At 54.7% G+C, this 19,091-nt stretch overlaps 2 protein-coding genes across 11 annotated transcripts in view; one reads left to right on the top strand and one right to left on the bottom strand.

The window, feature by feature from the left end:
- Window positions 1–13,841, bottom strand: part of TRPM4 (transient receptor potential cation channel subfamily M member 4) — a 35,692-nt gene extending 21,851 nt beyond the window's left edge. For 9 of the 10 annotated variants that reach the window (XR_004909586.2, XR_013444332.1, XR_013444331.1 and 6 more), the window contains exons 1-9: window positions 13,719–13,841; window positions 13,275–13,342; window positions 8,850–9,024; window positions 8,415–8,595; window positions 8,068–8,231; window positions 7,104–7,287; window positions 4,227–4,288; window positions 3,894–4,085; window positions 3,501–3,600 (exon numbers count right to left, since the gene is read on the bottom strand). Coding sequence is in view for 5 of the 10 variants with exons in the window: in XM_036068287.2 (XP_035924180.2) it covers window positions 3,501–3,600; window positions 3,894–4,085; window positions 4,227–4,288; window positions 7,104–7,287; window positions 8,068–8,231; window positions 8,415–8,595; window positions 8,850–9,024; window positions 13,275–13,342; window positions 13,719–13,742 (1,150 nt within the window). In the remaining 5 variants the exon portion in view is untranslated. The remainder of the gene's footprint in view (window positions 1–3,500; window positions 3,601–3,893; window positions 4,086–4,226; window positions 4,289–7,103; window positions 7,288–8,067; window positions 8,232–8,414; window positions 8,596–8,849; window positions 9,025–13,274; window positions 13,343–13,718) is intronic. The other variant, XM_078063385.1, reaches the window with a different exon arrangement.
- A 1,237-nt stretch (window positions 13,842–15,078) lies between these two features.
- Window positions 15,079–19,035, top strand: HRC (histidine rich calcium binding protein). The gene is made up of 6 exons (XM_036068292.2): window positions 15,079–17,174; window positions 17,250–17,320; window positions 17,837–17,905; window positions 18,156–18,210; window positions 18,675–18,711; window positions 18,890–19,035. The coding sequence occupies exons 1-6, from the start codon at window positions 15,317–15,319 to the stop codon at window positions 18,924–18,926; spliced, it is 2,127 nt and encodes a 708-aa protein (XP_035924185.2). The 5' UTR covers window positions 15,079–15,316; the 3' UTR covers window positions 18,927–19,035.
- Window positions 19,036–19,091: the final 56 nt, after the last annotated feature.

The raw sequence follows: 19,091 nt of genomic DNA, 5'->3' as shown, positions 1-19,091 counted from the left end.
AAAGGGGGTGTTGTTGGGTAGCGTCTGGGGTCTTTAAGAAGTCAGGCTATTGCAAGCATAAGGTCATTAAGCTCAGGGCAGAGGGCAGACCAGCGTTCTAGAGTCCTCAAGAAGAAGAAAAGGCAATCAGGTATCCATTTCACATTTACTGACGTACATTATGGACCAGGCAATGGGAGGGACGGAGAAAGAAACTGGATGCAGCCCCTGCCTTGAAGGAGATCCTTCCAGAGAAATGTGTCCAGAAACCACATAACTACCCTCCAAGGGATTGGTGCCCTCGGAGGTGGGCACAGAATTGATTAGGGGAGGCTGCACTCACAGAGGTGTGGAGTGATCCAAGGGGGCCTCCTAGAGGACGGGCATGGAGGTAGGGCTTTGAAAGATGGGCAGGATTTGGAGGTGTGCATCTAAGATGAGAAAAGAAACTTCCAAGGCAGCAGGAGCGGCCTGAGCCAAGGTCTGCGTGCAGGCAAACACAGCAAGGGACGGCAAATGTGAGTCACTCTGATTTCCTAGAAACATAAGTGTATTTGTGAGAAGACAGAGGAATAAAAATGAGCAGCAGAAAATGAGATGGGAAAAAAATCCGAACAGCAGAGGGGCTCCGGAAGGCCCTGGAGGTCATTAAAAAGAACGAGGAAGAGCAAAGGGCCTTTAAAACTTTGACGCAACAATTAACGGATCCAAACATGTACGGTCAACGAGGGGCCAGAAAAATCTGAAGCATCCAGAGAAGGTTCCAAGGAGAAGTCAAGCAAAGTGTAGACACCGCTGGTGTCCAGAGCACCTGTGCCATTTTTCCTTCTGTGTCCACTTGCTTCACATGGATTTCCAAAACTAAGGAGGGCCATTTTGGTTGTTCTGAAAACTGGAGTGGCGGGACTAGGCAATCTAGTGGAGTGCAGGTGAACAATGGGCTCTGAGGCAGGCGGATCTGGGTTCCAATCCCAGCTCCACCAATACCAGTGGAGTATCTTCAGGAAAGCCCCTGGCCTTTCGAGCCTCTGTTCCCTCATCTATAAAATGGGAATAATCATGGTACCCACTTTGCAGCATTGTTAACGGTAATAACTGTGGGGAACCTCGAAGGCCAGTGGTTGAGGAAACAGGTCGAGAGAGAGGCAGTCACATGCCTAGGACCACATAACTTTATATACATATTTTATAAGTAGGCTCCATGCTGGACATGGAACCCAACACAGGGCTTGAACTCACTACCCTGAGATCAAGACCTGAGCTGAAATCAAGAGTCGGACGCTCAACCGACTGAGCTACCCAGGCACCCCTATATTTCTTTTCAAAACCCAGAAGCAAATTCACAGTGGGCTTTTCTAAGATTCTATAGATCTCCCCGACTTTCCTCACAGTTTCAAGACAAGAAAAAAAATTATAATATCTCACTTGCTATGCTGCCTTAACACATCTCCCCATTTATCACCTGGACGCCCCCATCCATCACGCTCGCCATGTCCCATATGGAGCTCAGCATCTTTCCCCAGAACTGACCTTCCCTGGGTTCTGTATCTCAGGGATGGCCCCTTTGTCCACCCAGGCAACGAGGCAGACCCTCCCCCCGTCCCTGTGCTGTCCCTGCCCCTCCCTTTCCTTCACATCCCCCAGCTCATCAATCCCTAAGTCCCATCCCTCTAGCCCTCTGACCCTCTCTGCCCAGCCCCACACCCCCTGCAAGCAGGAATGGAGGATCATGGGCAAAATGTCTGCCAAATGCTCGGCACAGTGCCTGGCTCATGCCACACTCTTAAGGAGCATGCATCTCCTCCCCGCTTTCTTCCTCACCTGCTGAAACCTCATCCATTCAACTCTGCTATCACTGAGCCCGCCCAGCCGGCTCCAATGTCCCCAGCAGAGCGGGATCGCTTCCACTTCTGCAGGCAACAGACTGACGACACCATCCCTGCAAACCACCCATTCCATAGCCGCCCTGTTTTCTCCCAAGAGGCTGGTGCATTAACTTCTGTGAAGTGAAGCAGATTTGCTCACTGACTGCCATTCGCTGCTGTTTACGGGATGTGTCCCCACAGGAAATGGAATTTTATTAAGAACAGCTCCCTGGGTGCCTGGGTGGCTCAGTCGGTTAAACATCCGACTCTTGATCTCAGCTCACGCCTTGATCTCAGGGTCATGAGTTTAGGTCCCATGTTGGGCTCCACGCCGGGGAGCCTACTTAATTAAAAAAAAAAAAAAAAAAGAGCTCCCATTTATTGGCCCATCCCTGGAGACCAGGCACTGTTCATAAGCTGTCCCTGAGGCTCACAACACTCCTGCAAGATATCATCTCCACTTTTCAGAGAAAGAAACTAAGGCTCAGAGTGGGGGAAGTCTCTTTGTCAAGGTCACACAGAAAGGGAGGGGCCAAATTGGTATATTCCAATTCAGCTTCATCTGACTCCAAAGTCAAAAGTAATTGCTCTTTCTGTCACACCACAGAACATGCTGGATACAATTGGGGTGGGGACCTGGGACTGACACTATGCCTCTTGGGAGTTTTTACCCAAGTGGGTGTTTTCCCTGTAAAACTTCTGACACCAAAACTACTCTCCCCACCCTCATCCCCACAGAGTTCTAGGAATCCTCCTTACCATTTATTTATCCTATCTCCCCATCTCACTAAGTCCAGATTCTACTAGCTCTTCAAGACCCATTTAAATAGCACCTCCTCCTTGTCTCTTTACTGACAGTGGTTTCCCCCTCCACGCTTTGGTCTTCAATTTTACTTAAGGTTGTGTCCAAAAAACTCTAGTAGGATCTGCGGTCCTTCAGAGCAAGAAATGGGTCTGCTTTAGTCTCTGGAGCCTAGGATGATGTTTATTGAATGAATACATGATCCCCATCCCTAGCCTCTACCAGGTGGCCATTCTGCTCCCTACCTTGGTTTTCATCATCCATTCCTGTAGTAAAATATCAGGAGTTCCTCAATGGGAGATGGTGCTCTGGTTCATCTCTGACTCCCCTACCCCTCAGCGCTTAAAATGTATTGGAGCTATGTAGGAAAGGAAGAAAGGGTGAGTGGGTAGATAGATGGAAGGATGGATGGATGGATGGATGGACGGATGGATGGATGGATGGATGGATCAAAGATGGATGGAAGGAAGAATGAGTGGATGGAACTGTCCATAGATATGTGGATGGACAGGTAGAAGGATGGGTGGAAGGCAAGATGAATGGATGATTGGATGGATGGAAGAATGAAAGATGAATGGAATAATGGGTAGATGGAAAGATCAATGTACAGATGGATGGATGCATGCATGCATGAATCCAACAGAAAGAAAACAATGTTGGAACATAATGAAAGTATCTTGGGAAAACTGTCCAAACAGCACCATGCAAAGCCCCAAGAAACACTGTCAAGGGGAATAAGAAAAAGAAAAGAGATAAAAAGGAGCCCAACTTTAGAGAGGACGGATAAAGTGCCCAGGCCAAGAAAGGTGTCCAAAGTTGAGCTGAGAGAGGAGGAGAATTTGGGGTCGGCTTACCCTTGACAAGGGCCTTCAAAACAATGGTCTCAAATTCCTCAGGGCCATCCTCAGATGAATAGACTGTCAGCAGCTCCTTCCGGGTCATGATCCTCTCCACCTGCAGAATACCGAATTCCACACCCTAAGCCCAACTCTGTCTGCAGAGTCACAGGAAACCATTCCCTCCAGGACCTAGTAGTCTAGATGCCCAGCACCCTTGACTCCCAGAACCTGGGAGTCTGGGCCCCCAGGCCTCTCCTCCCTCAAATCCATAAGTCTGGGCCTCCATTCTCCTCTTCCCTGGGATCCAGGACTCCAAGACCTCAGCATCCTCATCTCTCAAGACCCAGGGACCCGGGTCCCCAGCTCCCTCCCATCTCAGGATTCAGAGTTGGGCCCCCAATGTCATACCTGGGCCTGCAGAACCTCAGGGTCCCCTTTGGGGAAGAAACGCTTAATCCGATCCCGTGCTTCACCTTGCCTGCTCCCCCCTCTCCCTGGAGCCAGAGTGTCTTCCAGGATCTCTGCCAGGCAGTCTGCAGCTCCCCCGGACCCAGCCACCAGGAGGCAGGGGAGCTGAGCCTGGGTGGCATTCTCTACCTGCTACAGGATAAAAGGGGCCGTCAGATGAGGGAAGGCAAGTGTTCATCCCACCTGGAGTCCAGATCCCCAGCCCTGTCCTCCCCTGAGACTCAGGAGCCAGGAGTCAGGGCTCCCAGCCACCTCCCCACTTAAACCCTATACCTTCAACATCTTCTCATCACCATCGATCAACAGGAGGAGGACAGGGATGTCAATTCCAGTCCCTGGGGAGAAGAGAGCCAGGGGCTTGGTCACCTCCCATCAGCCTTTGCCAGAGATGGGAAAGAACCATATTTCCCATGAGTCCCTGGGACAAACTTGGCTTCTGCCTAATCCTGTGTCCTGTGGCTCACGGGAATTGTCATATCTTTGAGCAGGTTAGGAAGGATCAGATTTTGAAGATAGTAATACTTGACTTCCCAGGGAAGGAAGGGGCTGGGGGCCTGGACTCCTAGGTTCCCAAATGAAGCAGGTATTTATGGCATGAGTCATTCCTGTAATTGCTTAACAGCCCAGGAGCCAGGAAAGGATGGAAGTTTAAACAGAAATGAAGGACATAAGGACTAGAAAGGACTACCTAGGGGCACCTGGCTGGCTCAGTTGGTAGAGGATGTGACTCTGGATCAGGGTTGTGAGTTTGGGCCCCACGTTGGGTGTAGAGATTTCTTAAAAATAAAATCAAAGAAAGAGGGCACCTGGGTGGCTCAGTCGGTTAAGCATATGCCTTCGGCTCAGGTCAAGATCCCAGGGTCCTGGGATCAAGCCCCACATCAAGCCCCACATCAAGCCCCGCATCAAGCCCCCGCATCGAGCCCTGTATCGGGTGCCCTGAGGCTCAGCAGGGAGCCTGCTTCTCCCTCGGCCCCTCACCCCTCTCCCTGCTCCTGCTTTTTCTCTCTCTCAAAAACAAATAAATAAAATCTTTAAATGAAAGAAAAGAATGAAAGAAAGAAAGAAAGAAAGAAAGAAAGAAAGAAAGAAAGAAAGAAACTATCTAAATACAATAAAAATGTTTCCAAAGCCTAAAAGCAAAATCATGTAAGATAGTTTTCTACTAATTCTATTCCCAGTAAAATAACAAACAAGACGTTACTTCTATTCACACTCATCCAGGAGTTTTGACCTAATGTAATGATGAAAGAAAGTAAAATTGGAATGCAAACTAGTATTTTTTTTTAAGCTGGAAGAGACAAAGGTATCTACTGGAAGAAAACATGACTTAGATTCTCAGAAAATTGGAGAGACTCCACTCAAAATAAATAAATATTAATAAGAATCTGGTAAGAGAACCGATACCAAAAAAAAAAAAAAAAAACCACAAAAATAAAAAACTTTTCTCCAAACTAGATTATCCATGTTTTCATAAAAATGACAAATTACCTGGGAATTAATTCATCCAGAAAGGTATGAGATTTTTATGAGGAAATTGACAAACCTTACTTAAGGACCAGGCTTGAATAAATGGAAAAACAAATACCACGTTAACCTATCAGAAAGTGACATATGGGGGGGAAATCGGAGGGGGAGAAGAACCATGAGAGACGATGGACTCTGAAAAACAAACTGAGGGTTCTAGAGGGGAGGGGGGTGGGAGGATGGGTTAGCCTGGTGATGGGTATTGAGGAGGGCACGTTCTGCATGGAGCACTGGGTGTTATGCACAAACAATGAATCATGGAACACTATATCTAAAACTAATGATGTAATGTATGGGGATTAACATAACAATAAAAAAATTAAAAAAAAAAAAAAGAAAGTGACATATAGGGGCGCCGGGGTGGCTCAGTCAGTTAAGCGTCTGCCTTCGGCTCAGGTCATGATCTCAGGGTCTTGGGATCGAGTCCCCCATTGGGCTCCCTGCTCAGCGGGGAGTCTGCTTCTCCCTCTCACTCTCCCTATGTACATGCTTTTTCTCTCTCTCTCAAATAAATAAATAAAATTTAAAAAAAAAGAAAGAAAGTGACATAAATTCAATGCAGCTTGGGGAAAGAGGGCAGGTAGAGGAGTTTGGAGGTGTTTTCCCTTTTTTCTTTCTTTTTAAAAAAAATATATTTATTTGAGAGAGAGGGAGAGCATTTGACAGAGGGAGACAGAGCACAAGCGCGGGGAGGGGCAGAGGGAGAGGGAGAAGCAGACTCCCTGCTGAGCAGGGAGTCAGATGCGGGGCTCAGTCCCAGGACCCTGAGATCATGAGCTGAGCCAAAGGCAGAAGCTTAACTGACTGAGCCACCCAGGCGCCCCTCTTTCTTTTCTTTTTAAGATTTTATTTTTTTAAGTAATCTCTACACCCCATGTGGAGCTTCAACTCACAACCCGGAGATCAAGAGTCACATGCTCTACTGACTGAGCCAGCCAGGCGCCCTTCTGGTTTTTTGTTTTGTTTTGTTTTGTTTTTAATTGGAGGCTTAAATCATCGACTTTCAGCCTTTCTTCCATTTTTTGATATATGCATTTAAATCTACAAATTTCCCTCTAGATACTGCTTTAGCTCCATTCCAAAAGTGCTCGTAGGTCCTATATTTCTTACCATCCAGTTCAAAATATTTTCTGGCTTTTTTTTTCTTTTTTTGACCCATGGGTTACTTACAGACCACAACTGGTGCAATGATAGGGGTGAATCTCACAGAAATAACGTCAACTACAGCAAGCCAGAGTCAAGAACGGGCAGATGGTGTAGGATGCTGTTCACACGCAGCAGAGGCGCGGTCAGAACCCCTCCCCCCCCCCCCCCCCCCCCCCGCCCTACTCGCAGGCCCCGGGTGACCCCCGGCGGCGGGAAGGGAAAGGCTTCCGGGGGCCGGGGAGAGGTGTCTTGATCTGGGTGCTCCCTGCACACGCGGGTTCAGTTTCTTAAAACTGCACCGAGCCATCCGCTTTCGTGTGATTTCGAGACAAAGATTTTTAAAGACAAAGCAAATAGTGGGAGAAGGAGCTTGACCAGAGGTAACTCCTCCGCCCCTCAGTCCCCAGACCTCCACCAGACCGGACCCCGGGGATCCTGAGCCCTGCGCCGCGGCCACGGGCGGAGGAAGCCGCTCACCTCCCACGCCCGTCTTCTGCTGCGCCACGTAGGACTCGAAGCGCAGGCGGAAGCGGTTCTCCCCGCCCAGGCGGCCGTGGGTGCCGTCGTCCACCAGGAAGAAGGCCGAGTAGTTGTAGTCGAGCGGAAACTGGACCCTGTCCTCGGAGTCGCCACGCCATGGGTACCTCGCAGGGAACGAGCCCTGGGGGACAAGCGGCCAGACCAGAGCGTTTTTCCATCAGGACCAGGAGGACAGACACCAGCCCTCCTCCCTCAGACCCAGGAGTCCAGACACCCAGCCCCCTCCTCCCTCAGACCCAGGAGTCCAGACTCCCAGCCGCCTCCTCCCTCAGACCCAGGAGTCCAGACTCCCAGCCGCCTCCTCCCTCAGACCCAGAGGTCCAGACTCCCAGCCGCCTCCTCCCTCAGACTCAGGGGTCCAGACTCCCAGCCGCCTCCTCCCTCAGACTCAGGGGTCCAGGCCCCCAGCGGCCTCCTCCCTCAGACTCAGTAGTCCAGACCCCCAGCCCTCCTCCCTCAGACCCAGGAGTCCTACCCCCAGTGCCCTCCTCCCTCAGACTCAGGAGTTCAGGCCCCCAGCCCCTCCTCCCTCAGACCCAGGAGTCCAGACTCCCAGCCGCCTCCTCCCTCAGACCCAGAGGTCCAGACTCCCAGCCGCCTCCTCCCTCAGACTCAGGGGTCCAGACTCCCAGCCGCCTCCTCCCTCAGACTCAGGGGTCCAGGCCCCCAGCGGCCTCCTCCCTCAGACTCAGGAGTCCAGACCCCCAGCCCTCCTCCCTTAGACCCAGGAGTCCTACCCCCAGTGCCCTCCTCCCTCAGACTCAGGAGTTCAGGCCCCCAGCCCCTCCTCCCTCAGACCCAGGGGTCCAGGCCCCCAGCCCCTCCTCCCTCAGACCCAGGGGTCCGGGCCCCCAGACCCAGGATTCCCAGCCCCCTCCTTTTCCAAGACTCTGGGTCCCACCTTAGGGTTGGTGAGGGTGTCTCTATTCCGAACCACGCCCCAGGGGGCCATGCCCATGGCTACCACCTTGGTGCCCCCGGTGCTGGCCGTCTGGTGGTCTCGCACAGCCACACCAACATGCCGGCCAATGCCCCTGTGCAGCCCCCCGGTGACAATCCAGGCCCCTACAGAGACACAGAGAGTGATGGTGAGGTCCAGAGACATGGGTGTGTAGGGACAGAGAGAGAGAAGAGACAGTGAGACCAAAACCCGGTCAGAGCTGGGGGGAGACCGCATCCCAGAGAAGTGGGGGAGATGGGCAGGGGCCCGGGCTCAGGGGGCACAGCCAGCCACCCAACCTCAGTCACCTGTGCTCTGGGCAGCCCGCACCAGCCCGCGTCGCAGCAGGTCCTGCAGCCAGGTCTGGAGGATGGGGCCCCCTGACCCCCCCAACACTGACACCACCAGGTTCGGGGCCCGGAAGCCCCATGTGCGGGTGACCAGATTATAAACGGTAGCTGGATCCGTGCGGTCAGAGAGCCGGAGGAACTGTGGATACACAGGAGGAGGGGACACGGGGAAAGGGATGAAGACGGAGAAGGGGTCAGAGACCCAGAGAAAAGGGGACAGACTTGGAAAAGACAGGGGTGGAGGGAGAGAGATTCGGGGAGAGGGGAAGACAGGGATGGGCAAATGGGGAGACAGCATTCAGCTGCAGCACCCCCAGACTCCGACTCGGGGAGCCCCTGGCGCATGCAGCCCCGCTCGCCGACCCCAGCCCTGCCCAGACATGCAGGCCTCACGTTGCTGGCCTTGCGGCTGGCGCCCAGGAAATCCAGGTCCCCGTAGGCGTCAGTGGGCTTCTCCGTGGTGTGCAAGTCACTGTCCCACACGGTCACCACGGCTGCCCCAAAGGCATCCTCCACAGCCACTGACGGGTGGGTGCTCCGGGGACGCCCGCACTGGCACAGGGCTCCTCTGGGGATGAGGGGGGAGGGGAGCATGAACCCCAGGGGTTTCCCCCCTCCCCCGACCCTAAGGATCCTGTAGAAGCGCCCACACTTCTGCATGTGCCCCCCGCCCCCAGTCTGACGCATAGCCCATGCTGACCCTGGCGCTGCCCCTCACTGGGGTGGAAGGGAGCCACAGGGGTTCGAGGAAGCTGGAGCAGGGAGGGGACAGGGCCCCACCCTCACTGAGGCCCGCATTCCAGAAGTGCCACCAGCCATCAGGGGCCGGCCCGGCTGCCCCCAGTCCAAACAGACGAGATTCCACGAAAAGGAAAATCCAGAGTGTTTCAGAGAGCACCCAGAGGCGGGGGCAGCTGTGGGACTTTGGGCTTCACCTCCCTGAGCCCCCATTTCCTCTTCAGATCAAGACAAGGGTAACACAGCCATCTTCAGGGAAATCACAGGGAGCGTTCTGAAATGAGGGCTGCATACCAGGCTCGGGCGGAGAAACCACTCCAGCCCAAGGCCACACAGAGCTTTAAATAACCTTGCCTTTTCCAGTTCTCCTGATTACTGTCAAGGAGAGAGGCTTTGCTGGGCGCTTTCTTAAAGTTTATTTATTTAAGTAATCTCTACACCCCAACGTGGGGCTCAAACCCACAGCCCAGAGATCTAGAGCCGCCTGCTCACGCCGACTGAGCCAGCCAGGCGCCTCGCTACTCTTTTTTTTTAAGAGAGAAGCCGGCCTCAGGCTCAGAACATTGGGCTGCCAACAATGTCCAGTTAGAAAGGAAATGCCTTCGTTTGCTTCTCATTGTGATGGTCTTTTATGGCTTCTTTCTCTAGGAAGTTTTTTCATTTATGGTAATCATAGACAAAACTTTTTTTCCCCTTAAATGTACAAGTATCCCTTGCATCCCTTAAATAAATGGACAAGTGATGGGCCTCTGAGTTTTAAAGAGCAAGCAACATGGGTTTGGGAAATGAAGAATTTACTTGAAAATGTATCTACGTCTCTTTAGTCCCTGATTCCAGAAGGGATTTCAGATAGTGGAGGAGACCTGAATTTACGTAAGCCGAGTGAGCCTTAACTTAAGGACCAGTTTCACAGAATAATACCACCGGTGGTACATGGATTTGTTAAAAGTTGTAAAGACACTGAAAGAATGGCCATCAATCCACACCCAGGATGAACAGAATACACTCAGCCCCTCTCCTGGCCCAGTGACTACAGTGAGGGGCACATCCTTCCTCATTTCTGAGTCCACCTCCAGGGAGCTGGCATGTCTCAGTTTACCCTCTTGATCCTTTCACCTATCTCAACCCCATCCCTGGACCCCCTCATTACCTTCCATCTACTTTCCACTAGTCCTTGTAGATGAAACTTCCTCATGGAATGTTCCAGAACCTAAGGTGTCTAATCTAATCGACCTTAGCCACATGTGGCTCTTTACATTTAAATAAATTAAAACTAAATACAATTACAAAATTCAGTTCCTAGGTTGCTCTGGTCACATTTCAAGTGCTCGAGAGCCACATGTAGCCAGTGGCCGCCATATTGAATATGGATATAGAACATTTCTCCCGTTGCAGAAAGTTCTGGTGGACAGAACTGGCAGACTCCCCACTCTGCAGTTCTTACCTCCTACTTTCCTTCCTCTGTGTGGCCGCTGAAGCTGAAATTGTTCCCGATAATATCAGCAATGACCAGCATATCCCCAAACACAATGGCCTCTATTCAGGTCTCGTGTGACTATCACAAAATGGCACTGGTCACAGCACAAAGACTGATGCTAAAAAATTTTTTCCTTCCCTTGGCAGGGCACACCGCTCCCCTGGCTGCCTTGTCCCTGCCACATTGGTGGCTTTTCTCTTTCTCTGTGCCTCCCTCGAGTGAAGGTGTTCCCAGAGCCCCAGACCACGTGGCTTCCCTGCATAGGTCTCAAACTTGATGCCCCAGGGCCCAAGCAAATAATTTAAGGGAAAGAAGCATCAGGTGGAGGAGCGCCTGGGTGACTCAGTCGGTTAAGCATCTGCCTTCCCTTTGGCTCAGGGCATGATCTCAGAGTCCTGGGATTGAGCCCCGCTCCCTGCCCAGTGGGGAGCCCGCTTCTCCCTCCCGCTTCTCCCTCCCCCTCCCCCCCGCCGCTGGTGTTCTCTCTCAAATACATAAATAAAATCTTTAAAAGAAAAAAAAGAAGCATCAGGTGGAAATCTGCGGATGTGCTGGAGACTGTGGTGACTTGTGAGGTGGCATGTTTGTTTTGAGGCATTCAGAGACAGGTTTTTAAAAATACTCTTCCAGGGACGCCTGGGTGGCTCAGTCAGTTAAGCGTCTGCCTTTGGCTCGGGTCATGATCCCAGGGTCCTGGGATCGAGCCCCGCATTGGGCTCCCTGCTCAGTGGGACGCTTGCTTCTCCCTCTCCCTCTGCCCCTGCTTGTGCTCTCTCTCTCTCAAATAAATAAAATCTTTAAAAATAAAAAACAATAAAAAATAAAAATACTCTTCCCTGCAAAAAAAAAAGGCCATAGAGTTGCCAATGCACCTGCCCCGACTTTACACATTCTGCCCCCTGACATTTCACCTCCTTCCACAGTCTCAGTTACCATCTACAACTAAGACTTCTCGAATGTGGGACAGAAGTCCCAGACCCAGGTCTGCAGCATCCCCTAGTCCCCTCCAAGTCCCCTAATACCTGAAGGCCCACGCTAAGCTTGGCAACATTCCCCAGACCTGCTCATCCTCCTGGATTCCCTGTCTCAGGGACAACCCCACTGTCTCTCAGGTCCCAGACCAGATGTCCAGGAGCCATCCTCCCCCGTCCTACTCCCCTCTTACTCCTCAAATCCAGCAGTCCCCAAGCTCCTGTCCCTGTCCCCACCCTGTGTCCCCACAGGGGTGGCCTGGCTCAGGCCTCTTCCCGTCCCACTCAGACCCCAGCCCAGCCTCTTCCGAGGCTTCTCGAACTCTGATTCATCCTCACACAACCCCCAAAGGCTCTTTCCACACCCAGAGCTGATCCTGCCCCTCCCACTGCTCCCCAGCACCCCAGGGCCAAGGTCCTGGCCCGCCCTCCTCCATGGAGGCCTCCTGCACCTTGAACTTTGCACATGTTCTTCCCACACCTTTGAATCCACGCTCTTCCTTCCCCGGCTGCCTTCAACTGTCAAACTCCAGCTCATCCTTAAATGCCACCTCATTGGCCCCTCCTCCTCCAGAAGCCACCAGTGACACCCTGTGTCCCCTCCCCAGCCATAGCCAGAGCCTCCTTGGGGCTCAGGCGGGGCCCCAGCTGCCCGTCTTTCAGAGCTCCCATCTCTCTGCCTTAGTCCTCTTCCCGCCAGACCAGAGGTCCCTCAACTGCCTTGGCCACACTCCCCATCAGTAAAAAGGTTTAGAGCACTCACCCCCAATCTGTTTATATTTAGACATCATTGCAAGACGTACTGCACTAGGATGTGCACGGCACACACTGAGTTAGGAATGATGACATTTCCCATGCCCCAAAGATTGTCTTGAAAACAACTTCAAAGCCAGAATCCACTGGAGAGACCGTCCCTGAAGGCCGGGAGCTCCTCAAGGTAGGCAAACACCCCACGGGACTCGTGCAGGTGTCCCTGGCCACCGAGCCTGAGCGCGGGGCTTCCACACAGGATCACTGCTTCCTTCCAGTGATCTCTGCAGGCATTTTCCAGCGCCAGCCACGTGCTGGGCCCCATTCCAGAAATTCACAAGCAGGTACTTGTTTAAATCCTCCCAATAAATGCCCACTCAGGAGGTAGGGTCTGTCTTTATGTCCAGGGGACAGATGAGGCCCAGAGAGGTGAAATGATTTACCCAAAGCCACACAGCACCAGTCCCAGGTGACATGTGAACCCTGGCAGCGCCTGTGCTGGTGATAATTATGCTCCCTTGGGAGCACTGAATGAGGGCTTCTTGGGTGTATGAATGAAGGAATGAATGAATGAATGAATGAATAAAACAAACAGCCAAAACAGAAAAAGAAAGTGACGCAAGAAGACGCAGAGAAGAGACACAGGGAAGGAAAGAAACAGAACGAAGCCCGGGGCTTTCACACTGACCCTGACCGAAGGGAAATTGGAAGAGTCTGCACGGACCCAAAGCCTCCCAAGGGAGAGCGCCACCAGGGCACGCCCTTGGAAGTGTCCGCAGTGACGGGGGGGGGGGGGGGGTGACGGACGGAGGTGGGCGGGGTCAGCGGGCCGGGGACGCTCTGGGGACGCTCCGGGGTGGATCCCAGGGGCGAACTCCTCACCCCGCATCTGTGGGGTCAACGATGAATGTCGTGCACGTCTTCTTCTTGAAGATCTTGGGGATCCAGCTCTGAGGACGGGAACAAGGGGTGGGAGGGCTCCAGCTCAGTCCTATCGGACACGGAGGCACCCACCCCGCACCCTTCCCCGGACCCAGGAGTCCGGGACCCCAGCGCCTTCCTCCCCCAGCCTCAGGACTCCCCTAGCCCCCCTCCTATCTTGTCCCCAAGGACCCAGGAGTCCGGGACCCCAGCGCCTTCCTCCCCCAGCCTCAGGACTCCCCTAGCCCCCCTCCTATCTGTCCCCAAGGACCCAGGAGTCCGGAGACCCCCAACCTCCGGGACCCCCCACCCCGACCCCTTCCTTCATCTGAACCAAGAATCTGGGTCTCCAGCACCCTCCTCTCTGGGAACCAGAGGCCAAGCCCGGGAGTCTGGCCGCTGTACCTGCTCCTTCTCCGGACCCACCATGCTGCAGCAGCCTCCGCAACCTACCCGGCCGCCTACATTCCCTCCACCAACCCCGCTTCCAGACCCGCCCAGGACAAACCGGATCCGCCACTTCCCAGCCGGGGCGGGGCAAGGTCTGGGGGGCGGGGAGTCTTGCGGATGCGTAGAGCGAGAGGCGGGGCAAAGGGCCAGACGGGACGGCCAGACGGAGACCCAGAGGGGGACCGAGATCCAGAGAAGGGGGAGACAGAGATTCAGAGAAGGGGGGGACAGAAACCAAGAAAAGCGGTGTCAGAGACCAGAAAGAGACAAATCCAGAGAGAGGGGACAGAGATCCAGAGAAGGATGGACAAGAGACTGAGAGAGGGACAAGGAACCGGAGAGAGGGGGACAAGACCCAGAAACGGGAAGTCAGAGACCAGAGAGAGAAAGAAACAGAGATCCAGAGAGAGGGGGACAGAGACCCAAGATGGAATGCCAGAGATAGGGAGAGGTACATTAATCCATTGGAGGGGGGGGAGGGTTGGCACAAAAACTTAAGTAGGGGGCAGAGAATCAGAAAGGGGGTGAACAGAGATTCAGGGGGTACACTGACTCAGAGAGAGAGAGAGAAAGAGAGAAAGAATTGGGTGGACAGCAGATGCTCAGAGTGACAGGAAGATAGAATCCTGTGGTTGGGAACAGTGGGTGACAGAAATGAGAGAGGGACACTCATAAAGAGGGCTGGGGACCCAAAGGGCCAGGGCGATAGTGACAGGGTGAGGAGTGGGAGACAGTGACCCACAGACAGGCAGGGCCACGTGTCTCCTGCAGCTCTGACAGGGACAGCTGCGGCCTAGCTGGGTAACCTGAGCCCCCACCCCCCTCGCTGTATTTATAGCCCTGGCCTGGCCTGGTCTTCTGCCCTTGGCTCCGAGTTCAGGGACAGGAGGTCATAGGTGCGTGTGCTGGAGCGAGTTCCTTCCACCCCTGTCCAGGGCCTCCATACTGTCATCCACTCTCTCAGCAAAGGCTCCCCTTCTGGGGAGAAACTCCCCAGAATCCAGTCCCCAATCCTTCCATGGCAGGGGTCTCTCCTCCCGGATGGGTCCCTCCGGCCCCCACAGTTGCCTTAGGCTCCCCCCAGCTTGGCCCACTAAAAGTCTAGCCATTATCTTTGCAGCTGCCAAACATGAACTTGTTGGAAGTACCAAGTCCAGTCCTTGGCCCCCACTCCTGGCCAAGTTGAGATCCCTTCACCTACCCCTTCCCCAGCTGGGACGAGGAGGAACAGGAGGGGAGGGGCAGGCGGGGACTGACCCAGAATAACTCAGGGCTGAAAGTAAATTTAGCCGCAGAGAGGGGAGGAGAGAGACCCTATTGGCTGGGAGGTGGGGAGGGAGGGCCAGAGGGGGGTGAGGGGGCTCCTGAGACTGCCTCTGAGGGGTGTCCAGCAGTGAGGGCTGGAGAAAGGCAGCCAGGCAGAGGCAGCGGGGAGCACGGCAAGGGAACGACACAGGCAGAAAGAACCAGAAGGACCCAAAAAGGGGCAAGGACCCCAACACTCATCTGGCTGGAGCCGGCCCTGGGAGAAGCTCTGCTGCCTGTCCGTCCCCATGGGCCACCGTGGGCCATGGCTGCACACTTCTCTCCTCTGGGCTGCCATGGTCAGCCTGCTCCTCCCCCCCGCCATGACCCAGCAGCTGAGAGGGGCCGGGCCGGGCCCCAGCAACTGGAACAACAATGCAGGAGTCGTGGGGCCCTCAGAGGATGTGCCAGGCGAATTTGGCCACCCCAGGCACAGCCACCGAGGCCACAGAGATGAGAATGAGGATGTCTCCAGGGAATACAGTCATGGGCTCCGAGACCACAGGTACCAAGACCACGAGGTCAGAGAAGAGAATATCCCTGATGGAGAAGTCTTCACAGAGCATGCTCGGCAGGCCCGTGGGCCCAGAGGCCATGGGAACGAAGATGTGGATGATTCAGACGAGCACGGGCACCACTTCCCCAGCCACAGAAGCCACAGCCATCAGGACGGGGATGAGGATGAAGTTGAGTCCAGCAAGTATCGCCATCATAGCATCAGGCATGTGCATGGAGGCCACGGAGAAGAGGACGATGAAGATGAAGAGGAAGGGGTGGTCTCCACAGAGTATGGACACCAGGCCCACAGGCACCAAGGCCACGGGAGGGAAGAGGATGAAGATGACTCAGATGAATATCCACATCATGTGCCCAGCCACGGACACCAAGGCCATGGAGAAGAAGAAGGTGATGGTGATGATGATGATGATGTTGTCTCCACTGAGTATGGACACCACGCCCACAGGCACCAAGGCCACGGGAGGGAAGAGGATGAAGATGCCTCAGATGAATATCCCCATCATGCCCCCAGTCACGGACACCAAGGCCACAGAGAAGAAGAAGGCGATGATGATGATGATGATGTTGTCTCCACTGAGTATGGACACCACGCCCACAGGCACCAAGGCCACGGGAAAGAAGAGGATGAGGACGTCTCAGATGAACACCATCATCATATCCCCAGTCCTGAACACCGAGGCCACAGAGAAGATGAGGAAGAGGATATGTTCACTGAGTACGGACACCAGGTCCACAGGCACCAAGGCCATGGGAGGGAAGAGGATGAAGATGTATCAGATGAACACCATCATCATATCCCCAGTCACGGACACCTAGGCTATGGAGACGAAGAAGATGAGGATGAAGATGTGTCCACCGAACACTGGCACCAGATTCCCAGACATACTCATAGCCTTGGAGATGAGGACGAAGAGGAAGAGGAGATCACAGTCAAGTTCAGCCACCATGTTGCAAGCTCGCAACACCCAGGCCCCAAGAGCACTGAGGAGGAGGACTTTCCAGATGAATATAAGTCAGCAGTCCCTGACCATCACCACCATGGAGGCCCCAAGGATGAAGATGAGGACATCTCTGACAAGCTTGGCCACCAGGCTCCCAGCCACAGGCAACAAGGCCACCAAGATGAAGGGACTGGCCACAGAGGGTCCCTGGAAGATGAGATTAGCCACCAGCCGCCAGAACACATGGGGGTCAAGGACAGAAGCCATTTGAGGGAGAGAGATTCTGAGGAGGAAGAGGAGAAGGAGGAGGACCAGAGCTCCCATGAGGAAGATGATGAAAGTTCAGAACGGGGAGAAGAAGGCACCCACCATGGCAGCCTGGACCAGAAGGATGAAGAGAATGACGATGAAGGTCACGGCCTCAGCGTGAGCCACGAGGAGGAGGAGGGAGAAGAGGAGGAAGAGAAGAGGGAAGGGAGGGCTGAGGTTCATGCCCCACTGAGCCAAGACCACCAGGAGGGGGAAGAGGAGGAGGAGGAGGGGCTGGAGGAAGAGGAGCTCCCCTTCACCATCATCCCTAACCCACTGGCCAGGAGGGAGGTGGCTGGAGGTGGCTCCAGTGAGGAGCAGAGTGGCGAGGACACGGGTAAGTGATCTGGCCAGGTGGGGGCAGGGAGGAGTGGAGTCAGCCTGCTTCACTGCTGCTCTCCTGTCCCCACAGATCCGCAGGGTGCCCAGGAGTACGGGAACTACCAGCCTGGGTCCCTGTGTGGCTACTGCTCTTTCTGCAATGTGAGTGCCCAGCCCAGGTCCATCCTCCAGGCTGTCCCTGGAATTTGTCCTGGGGCTCTAAGGTGCCTGGGGACAGCTCTGAGCAAAGGAGGGGCAGGGGCAGTGCCAGGTGAAGAGAGGCACTTCCGGGGCCATGTAGGGGGCCGACTGGAGGCCAGGAAGCTGGGGAGGAGGCTGGGGCAATGGTCCAGGAGGGAGTGAGGCCTGAGCTGTACCTGCAGATATGGGGATGGAGGGGAGGGTCCGGCAGAGGGGGCAGGTGGAATGGGGCTGGGGCCTGGTAGGCTGTGGGGAGGGAGAATAGGGACAAGGCATGAAGAGAACACCCACAGGCCCAGCCCACAGTGACAGGGGGATGTGGTGTCACCTTGCAAGAGGGGAACGAGGGGGAAGCTGCTGAGCTCAGTGTGGGAGGTAGTGAGCGTCGGGAGTTGGGGAAATGTCCAGGGGGCAGGGTGGAGGACTGGCGGGTGGCTCCCAAACCGTGTCCGCAAACCAGAATCCTCCCCTTCCCAGAGATGCACTGAATGTGAGAACTGTCACTGCGACGAGGAGAACATGGGGGAGCACTGCGACCAGTGCCAGGTGACACTTTCCCCGGACCCAGGTTCCACCAGGCCCCAGGATGGCCGGGGGCCCTCTGGGCACCCACAGTCCCAAATCCTGGCCTCTGCCCTCAGACTGACCCAACCCTCCATCCCTGGTGCAGCCTTGACTCCACACTCGATCCCGCCTCTGACCTTAACCTACCACTCGGGCCCCCGTCGGGCACCCGCCCCCATCCCGGCTCCGCCCCGACCATGTCTTATAGTTCTCTCCCCATCCCCGCCCCCAGCACTGCCAGTTCTGCTACCTCTGCCCGCTGGTCTGCGAAACTGTCTGCACTCCAGGTGAGCGTGGGCGGAGCCCAGCCAGGCAAACTCCGTGGAGGCGGAGCCAAATCCGACAGGCGGGCCCGGCAGGTTGTGGGGCGTGGCTAGGCGCGGAGGCGTGGCCAAGGCTGGGAGTCTGCGGGTGGGGCGGGGCACGCGCGGAGAGGCGGGGCCTGGACCTAGGGAGGGGTGGGGCTAGATGCTGAAGCCTACTTAGTAGGCAAGGGGTGGAAGGTTGAAGGGTGGGTCTAGAAACGAACGGGCGGGGCCAAAGCAGGTAGAACTGGAAGAAAAGGGGCTTCTGGAGAATGGGAACACCAGGAGCAAGGAGAGAGGCGCTGGACCTTGAAAGGAGTCCCAGTAGAAGGAATTAAGAAAAAGGGGGGCGGAGCTAGTTCTGATTCCGGATTCGGTGAATCAGTGGCCCCCTAATTTCGCCTGTGGTGTACCGCTCAAGCCTCTTCTTATCTTTTCTCCCACAGGAAGCTACGTCGACTATTTCTCCTCCTCCCTGTACCAGTAAGTGTGTGGAGGGGGGCAGTTTAAGGGCCCTTAGAGAGGCGAGGTCCCGCTGAGTGATTGGACGACCCTGGAACTCCATTCCCCTGTCGGTAAAATGGGCAGGTTAACATCTCCATCTAAGCGCCTGGGGTGAGCTTTGGGCACTTGGGCTGTCTAACCTCTGCGTCCTCTCCAGAGCCCTGGCGGACATGCTGGAAACTCCAGAACCCTGACCCAGCGGTGCGGCTGCGGCGCAGACGCACCTCCCTGGCCCTCCAACCCATTTCCACGAGCCGTATTTATTGAATTGCGTTATGAATAAACATGCTCCCCGAAACCTCATTGTCAGGCGTGGGGGCTGGATTCTCGGGGCACCAGGGAAGGCGCGGGTGGGGACT

The sequence above is a fragment of the Halichoerus grypus genome, chromosome 15, assembly GCF_964656455.1.
Source record: "Halichoerus grypus chromosome 15, mHalGry1.hap1.1, whole genome shotgun sequence".
In the NCBI taxonomy this organism is placed as follows: Eukaryota; Metazoa; Chordata; class Mammalia; order Carnivora; family Phocidae; genus Halichoerus; species Halichoerus grypus.
Note: the sequence above shows the minus strand (reverse complement) of the source record. Positions and strands in the feature narration are given on the sequence as shown.

Bases quoted from the DNA above. Each gene is read 5' to 3' on its own strand.
- HRC (XM_036068292.2), top strand. From the start codon at position 15,317: ATGGGCCACCGTGGGCCATGGCTGCACACTTCTCTCCTCTGGGCTGCC. The intron at 17,175-17,249 runs GTAAGTGATCTG...CTGTCCCCACAG, and splicing joins GCAGAGTGGCGAGGACACGG to ATCCGCAGGGTGCCCAGGAG. The intron at 18,712-18,889 runs GTAAGTGTGTGG...CGTCCTCTCCAG, and splicing joins TTCTCCTCCTCCCTGTACCA to AGCCCTGGCGGACATGCTGG.